Below are 21,071 nucleotides of genomic sequence, written 5' to 3' on the forward strand. Positions count from 1 at the left end.
CGAACCACTCTGACTAGAACCCTCAATCTCCTCACCCTCTTGGATAGGTACTACCCATACACTTTCCAGTATTCAACTCCTGCTTTCTTACTCCTACCTGGCCACTGAGCATTGCTAGAAAAAATTGTCTATCCATGCCGACTGGCACCATTCTAAATTTGGGTTTTCTGACTTTTGGTTATTAAGGGCCACTTGGCAGACCTCTTATTAGTGCTTGGTTAGCTCAATTTCCAATTCCCCATTGGGGTGCTCCAAGCTTCCATTAGATTCTTCAAGCTCTACTCTACCTGTGGATCTTCCTTTGAACAGATAACTATTTGCCTCCACATTTGTAGAGGGGATATAATAACTTTCATCTGGACTGCTCAAATAGTTTTCTAACTGGTCTCCCCATCACTTGTATTCTCTCACACCAATACATCTTCTGTACTGCCATGACAGTGACCTTTCTGAAACTGACGTCTGATTACAGCACTTTCCGACTGAGATCTCCAAAGGCTCTCCATCATGTTTTTTGGGATACAATCCAAACTTCTGGGTATGGAATACCACGACTTTTATAATTTAGTTCTTGCATAGTTTTTGTCTCATCTCTACTCATCTATATACTACATGCTGTATTTCTCTAAATTGTTCTTTGTTTTTCTTCATTTCTGCCCTTGCTGATGCTATATATTTTTTCACCACATAGAATGTAATACTTTTTTCTTTTCCTCCTGGTGAAATCTTTCATTAAGCTTAAAAGTCACATCCTCTCTGACACCTTGTCTAATTTCACGAGGTAGAAAGAATGAAGACCTCTTAATTGCTTTCGTGGAACTTAACATGTTCCATCTTTTAAAACACTTAATATACTGTACATTTACATGTGGATGCTTTTCTCTCCCATTAGATGGCAAACTTACTGATTGTTTGATTTTTAAAAATCCTTGCTTTTCCTGCACTTAGCAGAGTGCATTCTCAGGACATTGTGGCTGTTCCATAAATATTACTTAAATTGAATTGTTACTAAAATAATTTTAATTTAATGTCTAAGTATATGAGGTGCAAACTGAATAAAGTATTCTATTAAACAACTGGAGAAAATGCTTTACTTCACTCGATCTTCCATTTTAGTAAGAAGATCTACTTCATCTTTTAATTAATTAATTAATTAATTTTTATACAGCAGGTTCTTATTAGTTATCTGTTTTATACATATTAGTGTATATATGTCTCTACTTCAAGTCTTTGATGTGAATTATGTGGCAGAGGGGGAAACTTTAGGAAGATAGGTCACTGAGGTCAAAGAATGCCAGTTATGGCACTGTTATGTCAAAGAAGAATGATCTAGACCTTACATGAAGTGATAGCATAACCACTGCTAAAGGGTGTTTTCTTTGAATGACCTAGATTGTCAAGTTATTCACATGTCATTCATATTCAGAGTAGATGAGGTGAGTCAAAATTTTACTAAGATTCAGGATGAGCTAGCTTTTAATTATAAATGTAGCCTATAACTACATTCTCAAAAGGTCTTCTGTTCACAGAGGCTGATTAGAAGGAACTACTGCAAAAAAATCTTATCACCTTGCTAACTTGGGAGAGATGTTGGAAGGTGTTGCAGCCAAATTACTTGATATGGGTTTATTGCTATGTCCAAAACTTAGTCCTTTAAGAAGATTTTGAATGGCTAGGTTTCTATACCACATGGATCAGGCAAAATAGATACCATTATAACACAACCACTAGTTACTGTTTTAACAGTTAAAAATGCCATATTATATATCGATTCATCTCTATATTTCTGTAAAATATTAAAAAATTAACAGGTAAAGAGTAGCCAAAATTTACCCAAATATTTCAATGATTTACCTATTTATTCCTTTTTTTTAACTTTTAGAATATAACATGCTTTTATTTTAATAATCTTTTTGGAAAATCTACTTGAGATTGTCTTAATCCACTACAATTAAATGAATTCTAAATGAATGAAATGAATGAAAAGCATTCTCCAATCACTAAAAATATCTGATTTATTATAGTATCACTGGATCAATTAAATGGCTTTTCTAAAGATTCAGTCATCTTATTAGAGACAATGATAACATAGCAATTAGTATTCTATCTTTCTGAAACCTAATGGCTTGTATCACTCATACTTTCATTTAATTAGGCAATAACCACCTGAATTATGAGCTACTGGGTATAATATACAAGCTTGTCAGATATCTGAAATCTAAGACAAGCTCTGATTTTAGAGATCGAGCAATGGATAGAATAAAAGTTTGGTTAGGCAGACAAATTAATACATCATAATTCTACTTAACTTGGAAACCAATGGAACAAGTCATGACAGAAAACTATGAAAGGATTCCAGATTGCTCTTATTCTTTAAGCCATAAGAATTATAACTTCATAGGCACAATTCTCATCATTTAAACTCCACTAAACTCAATTGCAGATACAATAAAATGTTCTTGAGTTTTTAGTCATTGGTCAGATATATGACCTGTTAAAAACATCCAGTTTATTGCTCTTATGATTTACCTTTGGGGTGATAACCAAGCCCTGCAGAGCAGGCTTTTTTTTTTTTTTTTTTTTTTGCGTTACGCGGGCCTCTCACTGTTGCGGCCTCTCCCATTGCGGAGCACAGGCTCCGGACGCGCAGGCTCAGCGGCCATGGCTCACGGGCCCAGCCACTTTGCGGCACGTGGGATCTCCCCAGACCGGGGCACGAACCCGTGTCCCCCGCATCGGCAGGCGGACTCCCAACCACTGCGCCACCAGGGAAGCCCCAGAGCAGGCTTTTAATGACTGTCAAGTAAAACAAACTGCATTATGTCCCTTTTCCTTCTTTTACTTTTTTAAGCTTAAGATATAGTGTGAAACAGAATAGATCTGCATTTTGTGAAAACAGTTTAACTGGCTGAAAGCCCCTAGTTTGATGTCAATCATCTCAATATACTAAAAAGATAGTTCTGAATGTCAGCAATGCATAGGACTTTTCTATATATTTCAGAAACTGAAGAGTGATTTGAAGTCACCAGTGGAAACAATACCGATGCCTAAACAGTGAGTCATTCATATAGTTTGGCTGTCTCATTATTATCGTTGGGGTGTATGTATTAAACTCTAAAAGCCCGAAAGTTATTAACAAGATCACTGCTCAAAATAATAGGTGGAATTGCTAAATTTTAGCTGGAATTATAGAATAGTTATTCCATTCCCTTTTTTATTCTCCATATTATAATTAATCAGAAATCAATTTTTGGATACCTGTGTCTTTCTTCTTCCAACAGCATGCAGTGTTTTGTAAGCTATAAATCCTCCAAATAGTTTTATTCAGTATCTTTGTAGCCTTGGTTCTATGACAATGAAGTATATGCTATAAACCTTGTTTAATACACATATGTTCAGTAAACTATTAGCAAAGTAATTTTTTAAGGGCTAAATCTAGTTTGTTAATTATTGTGTTAATTATTCAGATAGGAGAGATATATCACTATGTGTGAAAATATCAAGGAACATGGACAAGGCAGCAGCTCAATACTACTTTTCATTAAACCACACATGAAATCTTATCATGTATTCTCTAAAAATCAAAATAAAAGAGATCATCTTCAAGAAATATCCTTGTCTTTTATAGACAGGCAGCACATATCTAGCACTGGATACATTATAGCAAGATTATCCAATAAACAGAAGTATGAAAGTGTCACCCCATAAACTGCTTAGAGCAGAAATTGGTAGTACAGTTTTTTACTACCAAGATATTATTATTTTATATAAAAGGGCTTAACATGAAGAGGTATGAATGCAGCTTGTTTCTGTAATTTGAAGCTACAGTTGATAGAAGATGTGAGTTAGTTACAGTGTAGAAATGCTAATTCTCAGGAACCACTGATCGCAGCTGACCAAGGAATATGGCTGATCAGGGATAGGACTCTGGGCTAAAAAAATGTTACTAGAAATCCCTGGTATCCTTATTTACTTACTCTTCCTAGGATTCTATAAATGCCCAAGGTCTGTGTGGTTCTAATACTTTATCCTGGCACATTCTGGTATTGACTGAATGATGTAAGAACAAAAGATTAAAAATCTTGCAAACTGTCCTAATGAAGTAACCTAATTTTTATAGCTCCGGTTTTCCAATTATTTGCAGAATAAAAAAACTGGTGATCAGCTTCTATGAAACCTTCTGAAGAGGAAAAAATATGAAACAATATAACCTGAGCTCCAATATTTTTTGCTTGTCACCAGTTTACTAACTATAGGATTTAATTCATTAAAAACGAGATTAATACTTGTAATTGCTGAGTGCATTAAAGTCCTGGTAATTTCATGTCTCAAAAATATAAAGAAATGAGTAAAATCTATTTGGAATCTAACACTGAACAACAGGGAAGAACTAAGTGGCACTTTAGACATGAAGGGGACTAGAAGAAGCTTAATTGTTTTTGTTTTTTCTAGTGGTGAGGAGAGAAAACACACAGTCGGATATGGACCCTAGATGATAAGAAATAGGATTTTAAAACTTTAGACAGGCAAATATAAATGTTGAATGAGCGGTAGTTTTAAAAAATGCAATTCTAGTAATACAAACATAAACTGTCCCAATGAGAGAAGGAAAGGAGATGCAGCTCTAGTCAAGACAGTTACAAGGATATTCCTTAGAAAAAGCTTTAAGGAGGATTTCTATAAAAGATGGAAGAGGCTACTATAAATGAATGAGTGGAAAATAATATCAATTGCTTGTAAGAAGAGTGCCAGGAAGGCAAATGTTCAGCTGAGGACTGTGAAAAAGCTGAAGACAGAGCTTAAAAAATTTTTTTTAAAGAAAAAAGAATGACAAAGGAAAGTGGAAGTATATGACTTCAATGATATTTTAGGTGTTTCCTGCAAGGAGAAAAGTCTTTACACTAGGAAATTTAAAAGACATGCTTCTTGAGATAAGGGACTATCTTATCAAAGGACCCATTTTGTGGTCTCTTTGAACTAGCAGAATAATCTTAGGAAATGAATGAACTTTTTGGAAATTATCTCAGGGCCACCGTCAGAATGCCTTGAAACAGAATACTGTTTCAAGAGACAGTTCTCCTATCCAAACAAACAAAACCCTGCATGGGTTCTTCAGAGAACACAATGATAAACCTCATATAAATACATGATAAAGTTTTCGAATAGATTATTATTGGGAGGAGTATCATTTTTTAATTTCATTTGAAGGACCAACATGGATTCAATAAAAATGAAGCATTTTAAACTGGCTTTTTTTCCTGGACAGTATCTCTAGGTTGGGAGACAAGTGGAAAGCCAAGGGCAGTATGCTTTGCATATGATGAAATTTTGCATAATATCTTTATGAATAAAGTGCTATAAAGTGGACTTAGTGATATTACTATTAGCTGGATCCAGATAAGGATGTTGAATGACTGAATGAAATTAACGTATGTAAAATTTCAGACTGAATGCTTCACAGCTCTGTCTTTGCTCCTTTCTTCTTTAAAATGTTTTGTTACAAATGTTCTCTCCTTATTCAGTGAAGCAGTTAAAAACACAGAAAGGATACTTAGAACTCTGGAGGGTTATTCAACAACAGGAGGAATGATTAGTATCACGGATAACAAAACTGAGAGTCCAAACTTTCTTAACAGGATTGAATACTGCTGGGTGAAAAAGCTGAGAAGTTAAAACTTTAACAGAAAGAAATATAAATAGCTGCATTTAGGTTAAAAAATATATAAGTGTGGGATGCTAACTTACAACTTGGTAACATAAGTGTGGGATGCTAACTTACAACTTACAACAATAAAAGCATTATATGAATCAACAGTGAGTAGGTTAAAACTAAGGTAATCATGCCCACAAAAATATGTTGTCTAGATCACTGTAACAGTTCCAGTACACTTGGCCTGGAGACACTAAAGAGAAATAAGGTGTACAGATGTGGGTAACCAGGATCATGAGTTATCTAGAACTTATGCCACAGGTTATAAAGTTAAGGTGATTATATGCATTCAGCTCAGAGATGAGGCAACATAAATTATGTTTGATAACACAATTCCATTGTATAGTTTTGAACATGTACAATGTGCAGAGCACACAAGAGAGCAAAGGTGAGGCCATTATGCTAAAGAGAACCATAAAAACCTTAGAGTTAGAAGAAGCCATCATGTTTAACTGTCCCGCTGGCTCAGGAAGCCCTGATTGGTAGCTGGTTTTCAGCCCCTTCTTAAACACTGAGTAACGGGGAGCCTTCTAAACGGACAAAGACTAGTTATTACAGTCATGGGTAAATGCAACCATTGGAATGTTCTCCCTCATATCAATCTAAAATCAGCCTCCCTGTACCCATTACGTCCTCTGGAACTTCAAAGACTATCTCATCCCTGTTCCACATGTCAGCATTTCAAATCCTTGTTCTGTATTTTTCCAATTTTCAATGTCAAGTTTGACAACCGAGTAGAAGTGTCCATCATCGGATGAATGGATAAAGAAGATGTGGCACATATATACAATGGAATATTACTCAGCCATAAAAAGAAACGGATTTGAGCTATTTGTAATGAGGAACTAGAGCTGTCCAACATGGAATGCCCTGCCTTTGGGGGCACTAAGCTCTAAGTCCCTAAAACATTCAAGCAGAGTCTCAATAACAATTCTTCAAGTGAGTAAAAGGTATTTCCGTATTGGGTGGGAGGACAGATTATTTTATACTCTAATTTCTATGGTGCGATAGCTAATTATTATGCACACTTACACATAGTGTGGCACATGTTATATGCTTACTCCAATAAAAAACAACTTATCTATTATTAAATGAATTCTTTACCTTAATATAAAACATTTAAAATGGGTTTTATAGCATTTACAAGAGAGACACTACTCACAGTAACACAAACAAACAAAAAAAGGTGTTATACATTTAAAGAAGATTTCAAAGTTAAGGCTAACTTTTCACTTAATGATTCAGCAAAGATATTCAACATTTGTACAGAATTATTTCTGGAATGGTAAACATCTTTCCTACCTCCAGTGCTGAGGCGCAAACCTTCTAATTAGGTTAATAAAAGATTATCATGAGTCTTAGAAGCCAGAATGCTAAAATCAAGAGATGGCTGCCCAGCAACCACATAGGGTATAAGACAATAGAATACAAAGTGAGGGGTGGGGCTTACTGTCAGAGTTGGCAGTGAGTCATATTGCAGCCACACTGATTCCAAGCTGTCCCTCCTCCCTGTTCTTTTTAGAAAAGGCAAGAAAACCCCTGTTTGTTGGCATTGTTAAAGAACAAGGAGAAAACAGCAGAGATGCTAGAGGAAAAAGAGTAAAGTTTAAGTTTAGTGGCATTGAAGTTATGGGCTATTTTTTCCCACCAAGAATCCTAAAGTGAATGACTGCTTTAAAATACCCGTTTCATAAGGTTACAGAATAGACTCAAAATCAGGGCAACCACAACAACAATTTAAGGAAAATATTAAGAGAAAGGAACCAATAAAGTCATGATTGAGAAAATTCAGAGGTCTTAAATGAATAGATCTTGGGCATTAAGTCAAAAAACTCTACAGATAATTTATCAAAAGAGAAATAGCACAATAAATATATCAGATTCAAAATCATGGAAGATATGGTATTATAAATGTGGAAGAAAGTGAAAAACTCTGTTTAAAATGTTAAGGTTCAAATTTCCCTAAAATAGACTTTCAAAATACAGTATAATTTTCTGTATTTGGTTAATAATAGGTTTTTCTGATAATCAAATTCCATATTAGCTGTACTATAAAACTGGGAAGCATCTTCTCAATCATCAAAGAAATATTTATCTTGTGGTCAGTATAGTATTAAGTCAGTACAATATCATGGCCTATATATAATGTTATACTGATCATAGATTGATGTTTCTTTGATGATTGAGAAAATACTTCCTAATTTTATAGAAATCAATGGGGATTTTTAGACATCTGATTTGAGTTAATCAGCATATCTGAGTAACCAGGATGTATCTGCCCCAACCATAATGTTTAAGGAATGAGCCAAATCAGAAGTAGCTCTAAAAGTGATCTCATCCGATTCTAACCAGTTTTATAAATTTTGTATAAGTGATAAGTACCTTAAAGTGAACATAGAATACCTTGTGCTATCTCTCAAAGAATCATTTTTATAATATTATCAATTGGTTATTAGGGGAAATTACTGGCACAACGTAAGAAAGAAGCTGCATACTTTGAATTATTTGCTCTGTTTTATGTTATCAGAAAGATTTTTCTTATTTTTCAAAGATTATTTACAAATTTTTGTTGTAAGTAGATTTATGGAAGAGCTAGATATACTCTTAGCACAGTACCTGGCACGTAGTAAATAAACAGTAAATGTCTCTTGAATGAACGAATAAATCCATGCTTAGAACTAATTAGAGTATGTATTGATAACAGCAAACTAAAAGTACAAAATGGAGGCTTAGTTTACATTTTAGTAGGCTAAATGTAGATATTGAAATATTAGGGAATCCATGACTAAGAATGTTAAAGAATTTATAGCTGTGAAATGAATCCATGAGTTTAATAACTGTCACTCTTATTTTCAAGTACTCTACAGTTTCCGTGAAATAGCCTAGAAAGTGGATTTTATTGGCATACTCTGTGTTTGTAATAGAAACAAGTATATATGAAATTGTCATAGTACATACCTGAGACAAGAACCTTCTAGAAGTTCTCAAAGATGAGGTTTAAATATTTAAAATATTTTTTAATGACCAACTGTCACTTTTGCATTTAAAATACATAGTAATAGGTACTTTTCCCTTATTGGATGTTATATTAATGAGAATATTTTCACATTAAAGGAAAAATTTCAGAGTGTAATCGTTTGAGCCATTAAGACCAAATATTAGGTCTAAGGTGCCTATGGCTAAACATAAGAAAGTCTGGGAGGCCAGAAGAATGGAACTAGTGAGAACGCTGGAAAAAAGAAGTAAGGGAGATGGTTTAGTAAAAGGTTTAAAGCCAAAGTCATGTGTGAAAAAACTCTGACCACCGGACACAGTGGTTTTGAAGCCCATCTCTGAGTTCTACATTCTGGCTTTTGAAGGCTAGACTTGCTATGTTTTTTAAAGCTTGTTGGCTCTGGCTTAGCTGTTTTCATCACAGAGCTTTGGGATAAGTTGACATTACTGGAAGACCCCCATAAAGGAGGGTGGGCAAAAGTCATACAGTCCTAAGTCATTAGGCAGGTAGGCAAGAAGCTTCTGACACACGACTATGAGTGTGTGTGTGCAGGGTGTAAGCGTACATATACAGCCACTGTCATGTCTTCCTTCTCACATTCCTCCTTCCATCGTTTTTGAAATAGTCAACAGGTAACTGTTGCATTTTCTAGGGTGATATATGCTGGGATTGGGGCTGGGTTCTGAGGTGGTATGTAAATAATCTCACAAGACTGCTGCTTATATTATAAAGTAAGGTCACATCAAAAAATGTTATACAGCAGAAACTAACACAACAATGTAAAGCGATTATATTCCAATAAAGATGTTAAAAAAAATTTCTGAGGAAATACACTAACTTGAAACCAACTAAACCATACCTCACCTCGCTACCTCACCTCGCTACTCACATTGAGTTACAGGAAAAAGACATATGAGAAAAACAAATTCATACAAGAATTTTTAAAGCTTTAACTTTTAACAGAAGTTACCTCTGGAGAAAATGAAGGAGAGAGGGTTGCTTTTCACTTTCATCACTGTTTTTTTTAATTAATTAGCTTGTTTATTTAGCAACAAGCATGTCACTACTTTTCAATTAAACAATAAAAGAAAAACATGCAGGGATGTTTAAAAACTTCCAAGGCATGTTTTATGGTGCATTCCTATTATGTTTTAACCTACAATCTTCCAGTAGTTGGTAACCATAGGAGGTAGACTTCATATGTAGAGGGAAAACAAGGAGGCATTTGTGACCTTCAGCTTTCTCTGGCAAGGGTGACCAAGGTAAAAGGAGTCTAAACTTAGAACAGGTTCTCATACAATGAGCCAGAACAAACTCTGCTGAGAAACTGACTATATGCTACCACTGATCTGAAGGAAGTGGTTTGCCTTTTAGATGTGTGAAAATAGTAACAAGTAGCAGTATGGCTGAATCTCATCATCTTTCTTGGTAAAACAAACTGTAAATCATAACTTTTCTTACCTATACTGGTGAGGGGTTGTCATCCTTTTATGTGAGCTTTAACTCTTATCTGTCCACATCTTCTGCTGGTATGTCTCTGTAGCGTCTAGAATTCATTCTTTTGCCAACTGAATCTGGCTTCATTACTTATTATAAAACTTCTGAGAATATTTTCCTGGCTGATGCGGGCTATTGGTTATTCGTTAAAGTACAAGTTGCAATTTCAACACGTTTTACAAATGAATCAGGATGAAGCTAGGTGATGAGTGACTTCTGAGGGAGCCAGACTTCCTTCGATAGGCAGCAGATTTTGGTAGGAAAATCAACTGCCTAGGGGTGCTGGAAGATCCAGTTTCTAACAATGAATTGCTTATCTCACATGTCATATTCTGTGGCCTTCATCTTTGAAATGGGAATAAAACAGTAAAAGAATGGTTTCAGCATAGAGAAAGTGACTATAAATGAGCCATAATACAAAGAGCAGTGATTCCAGTTATTAGTATCCTAGCTCTGTGGTACCCAGCCTGAAGAGGATATGCTGAACACATGCAGTCCTGTCCTTCCCTTTACAAAATAACCCAGATAAAGAATTTTGCCATGTTTTGACTTTATGTCACACAATGAATAAAAAATAACTTTAGCTTTAACTACTATATAATAAAATGGAAAAGAATAAGTGATAAAAGGGTTTAGCTACTATTCATTCACTCACTGACTCATTCATCCAATAGTGCCTGGCCTACTATGGGCCATATAATGTTTTAGGCACTGGGTATACAAGACAGGAATAAAATCCCTGTTCTTAAGAAACTTACACTCTGGTGAGTGGAAATGGAAAATAAATCAGCAAACAATATTTGATATTATACACAAATTGTAAAGCTGTGAAGATTATAAAACGGGGTAACATACTCAAGGATGAATAGTGGTGGGGTAGGCGGGAGGAGGGGCATCTAGGTCAGACCAGGTTGTTAGGGTAGAACTCTCCAAGGGGAAAATATCTGAACCTGAATGGCAAGGTCTATAAATACATATTTCAGTAGATACATATGAGAAGGTTATTACTATTTGGAATACAAAGTTTCTTTTGAGTTCCCAAATGTCCAAAGTCAAAAAGGAAAGGAAGAGTGAGTGATAATAATGTGAAACGAGGGACATTTCTATTTTAGCTCCTAGAGCACAGCTAATATATTGTGTTGAAATATACAAAATTGCTGATATTTCATCCTTTTGAGCTACAAAAACATCAATTTATATGGTTCAACTCAGTAGTTGGAGCTGAACAAAGTTAGGTCATGTAGTCAGGTAAATGTTATTGAGTGAGGTTTGCCAGGACTAATTCACTATTTAAGTATTGTAATTGCCCTTTTTGCTTAAATCCAAATCTGTATGAAATCTACATAAATTACATAATTATAAAGCATTTATTGGATAGACTTACAGTGTCAGAAATGGAAACTTAAGTGCTTTCTGGCATTACCTCATTTGATTCCCATACAACCTCAAAAGGTAGGTACTGTTACCACATCATTTAACAACGAAGCAATTGAGGTCTAGAGGTGTTAAATAATCTGATCAGTCGTACCACTTGGAAGCAAGGATGTGAACTGAGGAATGTCTCCAGAGACTGTATTCTAACCTCTGATCACTTAGTGTTTATAGGAAAACATGCTTATTCATTTCAAAGGTCAACAATAATTATATCTAACTTGCTGTATTTTCAGGGTTATATAATATATACCCCTCTTTTTGTTTCTTTTTTTTTTTTACTGTACGCGAGCCTCTCACTGCTGTGGACTCTCCCATTGAGGAGCACAGGCTCCAGATGCGCAGGCTCAGCGGCCATAGCTCACGGGCCCAGCCGCTCCGCGGCATGTGGGATCCTCCCGGACCAGGGCACGAACTCGTGTCCCCTGCATTGGCAGGCGGACTCTCAACCACTGCGCCGCCAGGGAAGCCCTATACCCCCCTTTTGTTATCTAACATTTCGTTAGGGCCAAGACTTTTAAATGATGTGATGTGCGGTGTGTGTTTGCATATACACACTGAAAGAGTGAAACATTACTGGAACAAATAAATATATTTGAGGATATAACATACATAATAGTAGAGAGGCTCATGTAGATAGTAATGATAGGCAGTCTGGTATACTCCTTTTCTTCATGATCTTAATAACAAATCAAGGTTAGTCTAAACTCATAATCATTCCATTTCCCTTGCTGTTTAGGCAGGGGCATATGATGCAGCCTTGGCCAATGAAATCTAGGGCCAAGTCTGCCAGAAGGATCCAGGAAGTTTTGATTTTACAAAAAGGACTAAGAATAGGGCCTGGTCTTTGGCTCTTTTGGATGCTATCTTATGAGAAGTGATGCTCAGAGCTGCTGGCATTACAGAAAAGTTAACTGAGTCCTGACACTGCAGAGCCATGACATTTACTCCAGAACAACCCCACCTCTGAACTTTCAGTAAGTTAGATAATTACCTTTTCCTCATTATTTAAGCCAAAAAGCGAGGGAGGTGTGATTAAAAAATCCAACCTGTAACCAATATTGAAATTATAGCTACATTCTACTTTATATCCAGTCTTTAGTGTTTTCTGTCTCCCTAACAATCTTTCTTCAAAATCAGACAATACAGTATTAAGAGAATATTTGTTTACTGCTTTCCAGATTTTTCCATTTTTAAAAAATATATACTTGCTACATAACCGCCAAGAATGGTGCCCTTAAACTTCACAGAAGTGACACATTTAAGGTTCTCTACTATGCTTTCTCTGACTTTTTGGTGCATGTCTTTTTGGTGCATGTCTTTTTATTCACATTGCTTGTATATCTTTTCCATCTATTCCCTTTAGACCTGAACTATAATTTCAGATATTATTGATGATTATGCTCTTCCAAACTCTTCGTGCTTGAACATAATTTATCTGGACAATAAATAAAACAGTAAAAAGTGCTGCAACATTTTTTTTATTTTCAGCTTGCTCCTTTTTCTCCTTTAACACAATTTCATATTCTGGGAATATCTTCCCGTTGCCCACATACTTCCTACATGAATGTTCTTAAAAATAAAACTCATGGCTTTTAGAAACTCTTCAGGAAATTACTCTAAGACCCTTAAAATGACTGAAGAAGATTAATCTATCTTCTTCTGCACGATATTGGTAGTCATTATCTAGCCTCTCTGCCTATATAATTTAAGACACTAGGGCACTGAGCTGTACATTTTGTACAGCTCTTAAGTTACCAATGGTGTGCAATGGATGTTAGATTTAAGAAAATAAATTTAAAATACATTTCTTGGCAGATTTCATTTTGAAAGCATCAGTAAATATTTTAGCCAGATAACCTGATATGTACTGTAGCTACTAGGTAACATTTTATCTTTCCCACCCTCAGCCCCCTAAAAAAAAAAAAAACAACCTAGGTTTTGCTTTAGATTTCTAAGACCAAGCTAATAAATGTGTAAATTAAGTAAGAATGCTGATAGGTTATCCCTAAGGCAATGAAAAAGAGCACATTATAAATTCATTGAGTACATGGTGGCACCAGGAATGCATGGCTAGTAAAGAGTAGTCTTTTAACTGCCAAGAGGGAAATCAGCAGGATTAAGGGATAAAGCTTTCAAAAACCTCATCTAAACTGCCTAGTATGGCAAAGGAAGGAGAACTATTAGAAGCAGACCTCAAGCTGCATTAACCAAAACCGTATTTTAGTGTTATGGCAGATGATTTCTGAATAAAGAATAAATATAATATCTTTATATTTTGTCCCACACTTTTATGATTTATACTCCTTGAAAGCTGCGTAGGCTGACATAATTTATAATTTAATTTCACTGAGGTATTATAAGGCCTACACCTCAGTCAGCTTCGAAACTGCTAATTGGGATAATAGGAAATTAGTTGTCTTCTCCCAAATGCCAGTGAAGTAGGTCAGGATAATTAATATTCAAGCTGACTTTTCTGTCAAAGGAAAACACAACAGGTCTCATCTGTGTACTTGTAGTACCATCCACTTTAGACTAAAATGAGTTCAGCCTCAGAAAAATCACAGTATGACTCAGTTAGAGAATTGAATTTCAAAAATAAGACAAAAGGTAGTTCAACCATGAGAACGCAGACTGAAGTATGCTCTAAAGAAGACTAAATGTACACCTTGTAAGCAGGGCCAAATTCCACCTGTACGAAGAAAATGAAAAAGCATCTAGGTCACAGATTTAGGTACATCTTGCTTCTTAGATTGCTCTGTAGACTCATAAGCACTATATAATATAGACCACGAGAGGGGTTTGGTTGGTGCCATAATTCTTCACCCTTAAAGCTGAAGAGAAGCTGTATTTTCTCCCATGGCTCCTTCTGCTCACGTGCCTGGTACTTCCTATGTTTAATTTCTTGGCAAACTGAGAAAAATGTTTGGAGCTAGGGACGTGAAACTTATTTGCTCTGCAGGTCTGTACTTGATTAGTGCAAATTCACTTTAGTAGGTCACAGTGCATGCTGGCCTCGAGCAGGACAGTTAGTAACACACCGCCGCTGGTCTTTGATTCTAACAAGCACGGCAGCCTGCTGACCGGAGCGGTAGCACAGTGAGAGCTCCGGGCGGAGGGCACGCTCTAAGTGTGAGGCTGAGGGGATGGCCACAGCTTCTTTCCCATGTATAATTTTGACTCTCCTGACAGAACACCAAACAGCTTGATTTGAATAAGCAGCCTGGAATACTTACTCCTAATGGCCGACTCAGGGCAGTCATGAATAAGACACTCCTTAACTAGACCTTGAAGATTCTTTTGAAAACACTGATTTTAGAGCTGATATTCCCCAAAGGAGGTGCTCATCAAATCGCACACTCCTAAATATTAGAAACAGTAATGCAGAAAAACCATCATTGGGAAGCCGAACATGTACCCCATTAAGTTAAGGAGCATCTTCCAGGCAAGCATGAAACGTACTGCCCTGTTGAGAATGGTTTAAAGGACATTGAGACATCAAGTGGCAAGATTATAGAAAAATACCCAGAAAGAAATGGGGCCCTGCAAGATAGTGCACGGTCACCTTTAGTGAAACAGATCAGACTGAAATAACGCGAACTACCCCACGATATCGAACCGCAAAGACAGAATGTGCAATAATACCAAGTTTACCGACACACTTCTAGGGTGGTTCTGCCTTATCGCAATCATTCCACAAAGAGAGAGCCTGCTGAAAAAGATGGAAAGTATTGAATAACTACCCACTTGACTTATTCGGGAACCTAAAGGAAAAACCCACCAACTTTGGGAGTACATCTGTATGGCTAAAAATACATCCAATCAACAAAACAGCAAAAAACAGACACTAGAAGAAAAAATAATCGAACGCCATCTAACTAGGGATGCTCTGTAGGCTAGTGGAGCCTGAAGGAAGGGCGAGCCCAGGGCTAGGTTTGCCTTTCAGGTCCTAGGACACGTATGCTCCATTCTAGTCCTCCCTACACAATGCCCAGGAGGAACTGCTAAGTATCTAGCCAGTTGAAAAAGACAGCCTCAAAGACTTGTACCCGTGGCAATGATGGAATGTGTCATGAACAGGATTCTCTATTTCAGAGGGCTGTGCCTAATTTCAACACAATTTATTTTAAAATGCCAGAGATGAAGTATTTTCCCCAACGCGTTTGTAGAATGCTGAATAAACCTCACATGCTTAGTTGTAGCAGTCGCGCAGCACCTGGACAACAGTTGAAAGGAGGTTTCTAACTCATCCTTAGTTAAGTTTTAGAAAACAACTTATACTAATCATCTTAATATTAAAAATATATTATCGTGCTTGCCAGAACTCCTACAGAGGCCTGACATGGTTCCTAGATCTTTCCTCCACAAGACTCTTCTATAATTTCCAATAGATGTGAATGTTGTGAGGGCGTGGCAGGTAAATCACCTTTCCTGAACCGACAGTATACCTTTTAAAAGGCTCCTCATGGAGATTATGGCTAAAATATACTTTACATGGAAACTGCTTTAACATATGAATTTTATCAACTCATATTTTGATAGTAGAAAAGGTCCACTGTATTTTCTTGTCGATTATCTCCAAAGTAACCCTCATTTTAAATGATACAAGCTTCAAATTGACATGCGGCTCCTGACCTGCTGGTAACCTGTGAGATTTGACTTGTTTTTCCAGTTGTGATGAAGAAGTTACACTAATATATCCTGTAATCAAAGTCTCCATACTGTGTGAAATGGGCTGAAGGACACAGTCTGTTTGTATCCTTTAAAAAGAGAAGTCTAATGCCCTAGTGGGACCAAAGCAGTAACTGTGGTTTCATCAGCACCAGCTTGGGTCATCTGCACTAATTGGCCCATACTTCATTTTGAATAAAGAGATTTCATACTATTTCTTCGACACTATTTTTGGGGGTATTTTATATTCAATTCTTATAGCCAGAACTAGATTTTCTTTCTAAGTAAAATAACTGAGTTATAGCCTTTCTCTTAAACTAGCTTGGGTTTCTGGACTGGTATATCACATTAGTTATAAACAGAAGCTTGGTATGGCATGTTGGATAAATAACTTGATAACTAGTAAACATATTCTTAATGCCAGTCAGAGGGTTACTTAATGACTTGTCTCTCTCAAGAGCTGATTCACATAAATTGAGCTTTGCAATCAACATACATACCAAGAAAGTAAATGGATGCTTTTGGCAAATTGGTTTCTAGAAACATATTCTGCTACTTGAAGTTGATAGAAATGCTATGTAAAATTTCTTCTTCGAAAAATTCTTTTGGATTTTTCCTTTCAACCTTCTCATGGTGAAAAGGGAAGTTATATATGTACGTATGTGTGAGTGTGTGTATGTGTATTCACTTACTTATTCAACCAAGGTTCTGCTAACACCCTGCTTGAAGCATTTATAGCTTCTGAACCCAAACTCAGGGGGCAACAACTGTGGACCAAAGGGATGATGCATGCAAGTGAAAAGAAAGTGGATAAGAGGAGGAAGCAAAACAAATGAATGCCATCAACCTTAAAAGGCAGATGGGCCAAAAAAAAAGTATTTGCTCTAGCTGTGGGTGTCCTGGGATGTAGGCTTCATTACTCATCTTTTTTTCCCCCAAGTTACTCAAGTTCTGAAAGTGGGACACCAAGGGATACCTGACTTCCTATGCAGCAAAACCATTATTTTAAGAAAAAAGGGAAACAGAATTCTATTTTCTTAAAATAAGAAGTTTGAAAAGGTTAGGAATGTGTGTATACAGGCTGAGAATCTCCATCGGCATACTTACTTTTGTCTCCTATGTTTTCCCCTGCTGCCTCCCCTTCCTCCTCCTCCTCCTCCTCCTCTTCCTCCACCTCTGTGGGCTGCACGTCATCCTGCGGGTCACAGGCACTAACCGGCGCGTTCAGACAGCAGTGGTTGAACCCGCTATCTCGAGGCAGAGTAAAACTTCGAGGCTTGCCCCCGTTTCCATTTAACACTTGCATCCTCTCGCTCTCAGCTAAGGGGTACGGCCCATAGTGATCCTGTAGGTGGCACTTCTGAGTTGGAAGGGTGGACTGCCGCCTGTGCTCTGGGGAGATGGCCGCGGAGTCAGAGAAGACGGAATCCTCCAGGGGCAGAGTCTGAAGATAGTGTAACCCTGAGCTCGTCAGGGGCGTCTCGATTAAATCCTGCCAGGAGCGGCGCTGACTGGCTGTCTTGCGAATGGGGGACACCACACTGCTCCCAGTCAGTTCCTGGCGAAACTCCTCATGGGATGATTGCGACTGAGAGGTCTCTGTCGAGGAGAGCCGGCTGTGTTTCGCTTCCACGTAAGGACTGGCACAACTCATCTGTGGAAAGGAGCCTCTGATCAGTCTCCACAGAAATAACAGACCATGCCTATCACCAAGGAACACATTTGATTTCCACCATCTCAAAGTTAGGCCCCAGCTGACATTTTAAGAGACTGAAACGTGGATGTATAGAAATACAGCTACGCTGGGCTCTCATGAGAAATGTGACATACTAGTGCAAACTTTTACAGCAAAGTATAAGGCAACGTGAGTGCCTACGTAAGAAATATTTAGCAACTAAAAACAAAAAAATCCTAAGTTTTGAAATCTCTATGCATTCAAAATCCTGAATTGTTGCCAAATTCATATTTCCAGATGTTATGGAGTCTGGGGATGAGAGCAAGGAGACAGGATTTTGGATGTAAAAACAAGGTGCCTCTAATCGGACACAAGCCTTCCTCTTCTTCATAGGTGAATGTCTGCTCTTAGAGTGTCAAGGATAAGCTTTCTCACAGTCTTGTCAGTTCTGTGGCACTTTCTAGAGAGTTAAAAATGTAGAAAGGATGAGATTACGCCCTGATGGGAATTAGCGGAATATTCTTATCCTTGGAATTTAAAGTTTGGGAATATATGTTACAGCACAAAGCACAACCAAGAAAAAGGACGGGCATCAAGTGAATGCTATAAAAGTCTTGCAGGCACCCTTACCGGGACAAGCCTTACTCTAGCTCTGGGGGCTAGCAGACCAGCCCAGGCCCCTTCCTGGCAGGAGGAGCCAGATTTGTTAGATGTGATCACTACGACTGAGGCTGAGGTTGTGGCCAGGAAAAGCCCGACTAAGGTGAAAGTACACCTTCCCCTCTGGGTAAAGGAGAAGTTAAGTGGCATCTTCTGTGGGCAGCCAGTTTATCTTCCCACATGTTAATCACAATGTGAGTAGTTTCCTTCTTGAAATTCACAAGTTGCTATGATTAAAGAGCGGTTTGGTCAAGCTGCAGTTTCCCTTTCCCCCACGTTTACAAATATTTAAAGGAACTATTTAGACCCTGATGTTTTAGGGAAAGAGGGAAAATACGATATAAACTATATCTTGTTACTGACTTCATTATTTCATTTGTCTGTTGCACTTGGTACACTGCAGCATTTATTAATGAAATGTGTATACGGAGAGGAACAAGTCTGCATTTCTGTCTACTTTTCTCCTTTTTCCCTTAGATAAGAGATACTGTCATCAAACATTTCAATTAAAAATGTGACTCTCCTTTTAGTCCTTAGCCAAAAGTATTCATTCATTCATTTCAGAAATATGTATTGAGCACTTAATAAATAAGTACCAGTGTTGTGCTAGGCCATAGGGATGTACAGTGAATAGAACAGGGTCCCTGTTCTCAAAAAGTTCACAGTCCAGTCCAGTGAGCTGTTTGCAGTCCCAAATATTCTGATTTAATATCTCTGGATGACGCCTGAGCATCTGCATTTCTAAAACATTCCAGAGGTGATTCTCATGCACAGCCAAGGTTGAGAAGTGGCCTAGAATTATATGAACATCTTGCATAGCACCTTTCTTGTTAAAAATCCCCTGTAGTAATATGGAGGTAGAATTAGGTGGCTGCTATTGTCACTTAAATCCAGCTTCCATTTCCTGTTTGGAAGACTCAGTCTCAAGATAGGCAGAATTGACTCTTATGGTACAGTGACCATGCAATGTATTGCCTAAAATGGGACAGCATCGAGACTCTTTTGGTAATTCTGATGGGAAACGGGCATAAAACAAACCAGGACAATTGTAAAGATCAAGGTACAGTCTATACACAGAATAATTTACACAGGTTTAAGAAGTCTTAAGAAGAAGAGCATCACATAAACACATATACATTAAACCAGACCCCATGGCTGCCTGAAAAGCTACATGCCAAAACATGTTCAATACAGATATAATATAAATTTTTACAATTGCTTCTAAAGGACATAGGAATTAACTTTGTTAGTGTAGAATAGATAAGGTCAATTTATATATCTTTTTCTAAGAAAACTTTTTTGTTGTTGATATTTTCATGAAGGCTACTCTGACACAAATGGTATGTTTTCTTAATAAAACTGGTAAGATACTTACTAGTGTGGAATCTGTGGTGACTGCTTCTCCTGATTAAATATTCTTTGTATACTTAAAATTTTTTTCCCTCATTGCTTTTAGACTCCCTGTTTTCTTTCCCCCTAAAAACCCCAAGGTCTGACATGTAATTCACTACATAATGTCTCAGGTCAAAGAATCTGACGCTATATTGAGTATATTCCTACTGGCAACTTACGGAGGGAGGCCGTGGGTATGTATCGTAGGGGGGCGGAGGGCTGTCCTGTTTGGGTGTTGATGGAGTATCTGCTTCTTCCTTGTCACTCTCACTCCAGTAATCTGAAAATTCACACACATGGATACATCAACATTCTGTTAAAAGTTTCTAGCCATGTTTTCAGGAACACACACTACCAGCTAACAAAAGGAAGTTTAAATTCCATTCCGGCACCCTGCTCCCCAGCACTCGCTACTCCAGGCCCACCAACTTTCATTTTCAGTTGGGTTTTGAGGAGGAAGGAAGAGTACAATCACCTAATTCCAACCTCCTTTTAAAGCAAGCAGTTACACATAGCCACAATTTTAGGTATGGCAATATGCCTCCAGTGGGGTGCTGGAGCTGACTTGTCACAGCTTGAGAAGGCTGATTATTAAATTTTCGGGAATTTTGCCAACGGTTGATATTGCATTCGGAGTCCAGAATCAGCCGTGGTGGGAGTATTTATACCATGGAAATTGGCAAACACTACAAATTAAATTTTGCTCTGTTGTCATCGTCAAAATAAAAAAGGAGTTAAGACAAAGACACTGCATAAGTCAAATAAGGTTTAGGGTATTTTAGATTCCAAATTACTTAAAGCTTCAATTAATGAGTGATGTCACATGATGCCTCTTAAAGGTGTATCATTTTATCCTAAAGATGAACACTCAAAGAAGAAATACATAGGTTGCTGTAGATCTCTACAGGTATAAACAGCTTCAAAAATAATGTTCTCAATCCTCTTCTGTGGCTTCAGTTCACTGGTTATCTAACAGTCGCTGTTTCCAGAGTCATGCTGACATGAATCTCTATAACACCATACTCCCACCTCTACTTGGA

At 37.3% G+C, this 21,071-nt stretch overlaps 1 protein-coding gene across 4 annotated transcripts in view; it reads right to left on the reverse strand.

Moving 5' to 3' along the window:
- CNKSR2 (connector enhancer of kinase suppressor of Ras 2) overlaps window positions 1-21,071 on the reverse strand; it is a 255,645-nt gene that overhangs the window by 23,455 nt on the left and 211,119 nt on the right. For all 4 annotated transcript variants that reach the window (XM_024739455.1, XM_024739454.1, XM_024739453.1 and 1 more), the window contains 2 exons: window positions 20,211-20,311; window positions 17,412-17,958 (listed from right to left, as the gene is read on the reverse strand). In XM_024739455.1, coding sequence (XP_024595223.1) covers window positions 17,412-17,958; window positions 20,211-20,311 — 648 coding nt within the window. The remainder of the gene's footprint in view (window positions 1-17,411; window positions 17,959-20,210; window positions 20,312-21,071) is intronic.

Source organism: Neophocaena asiaeorientalis, unplaced genomic scaffold, assembly GCF_003031525.2.
Source record: "Neophocaena asiaeorientalis asiaeorientalis breed wild unplaced genomic scaffold, Neophocaena_asiaeorientalis_V1.1 scaffold194, whole genome shotgun sequence".
Lineage (NCBI taxonomy): Eukaryota > Metazoa > Chordata > Mammalia > Artiodactyla > Phocoenidae > Neophocaena > Neophocaena asiaeorientalis.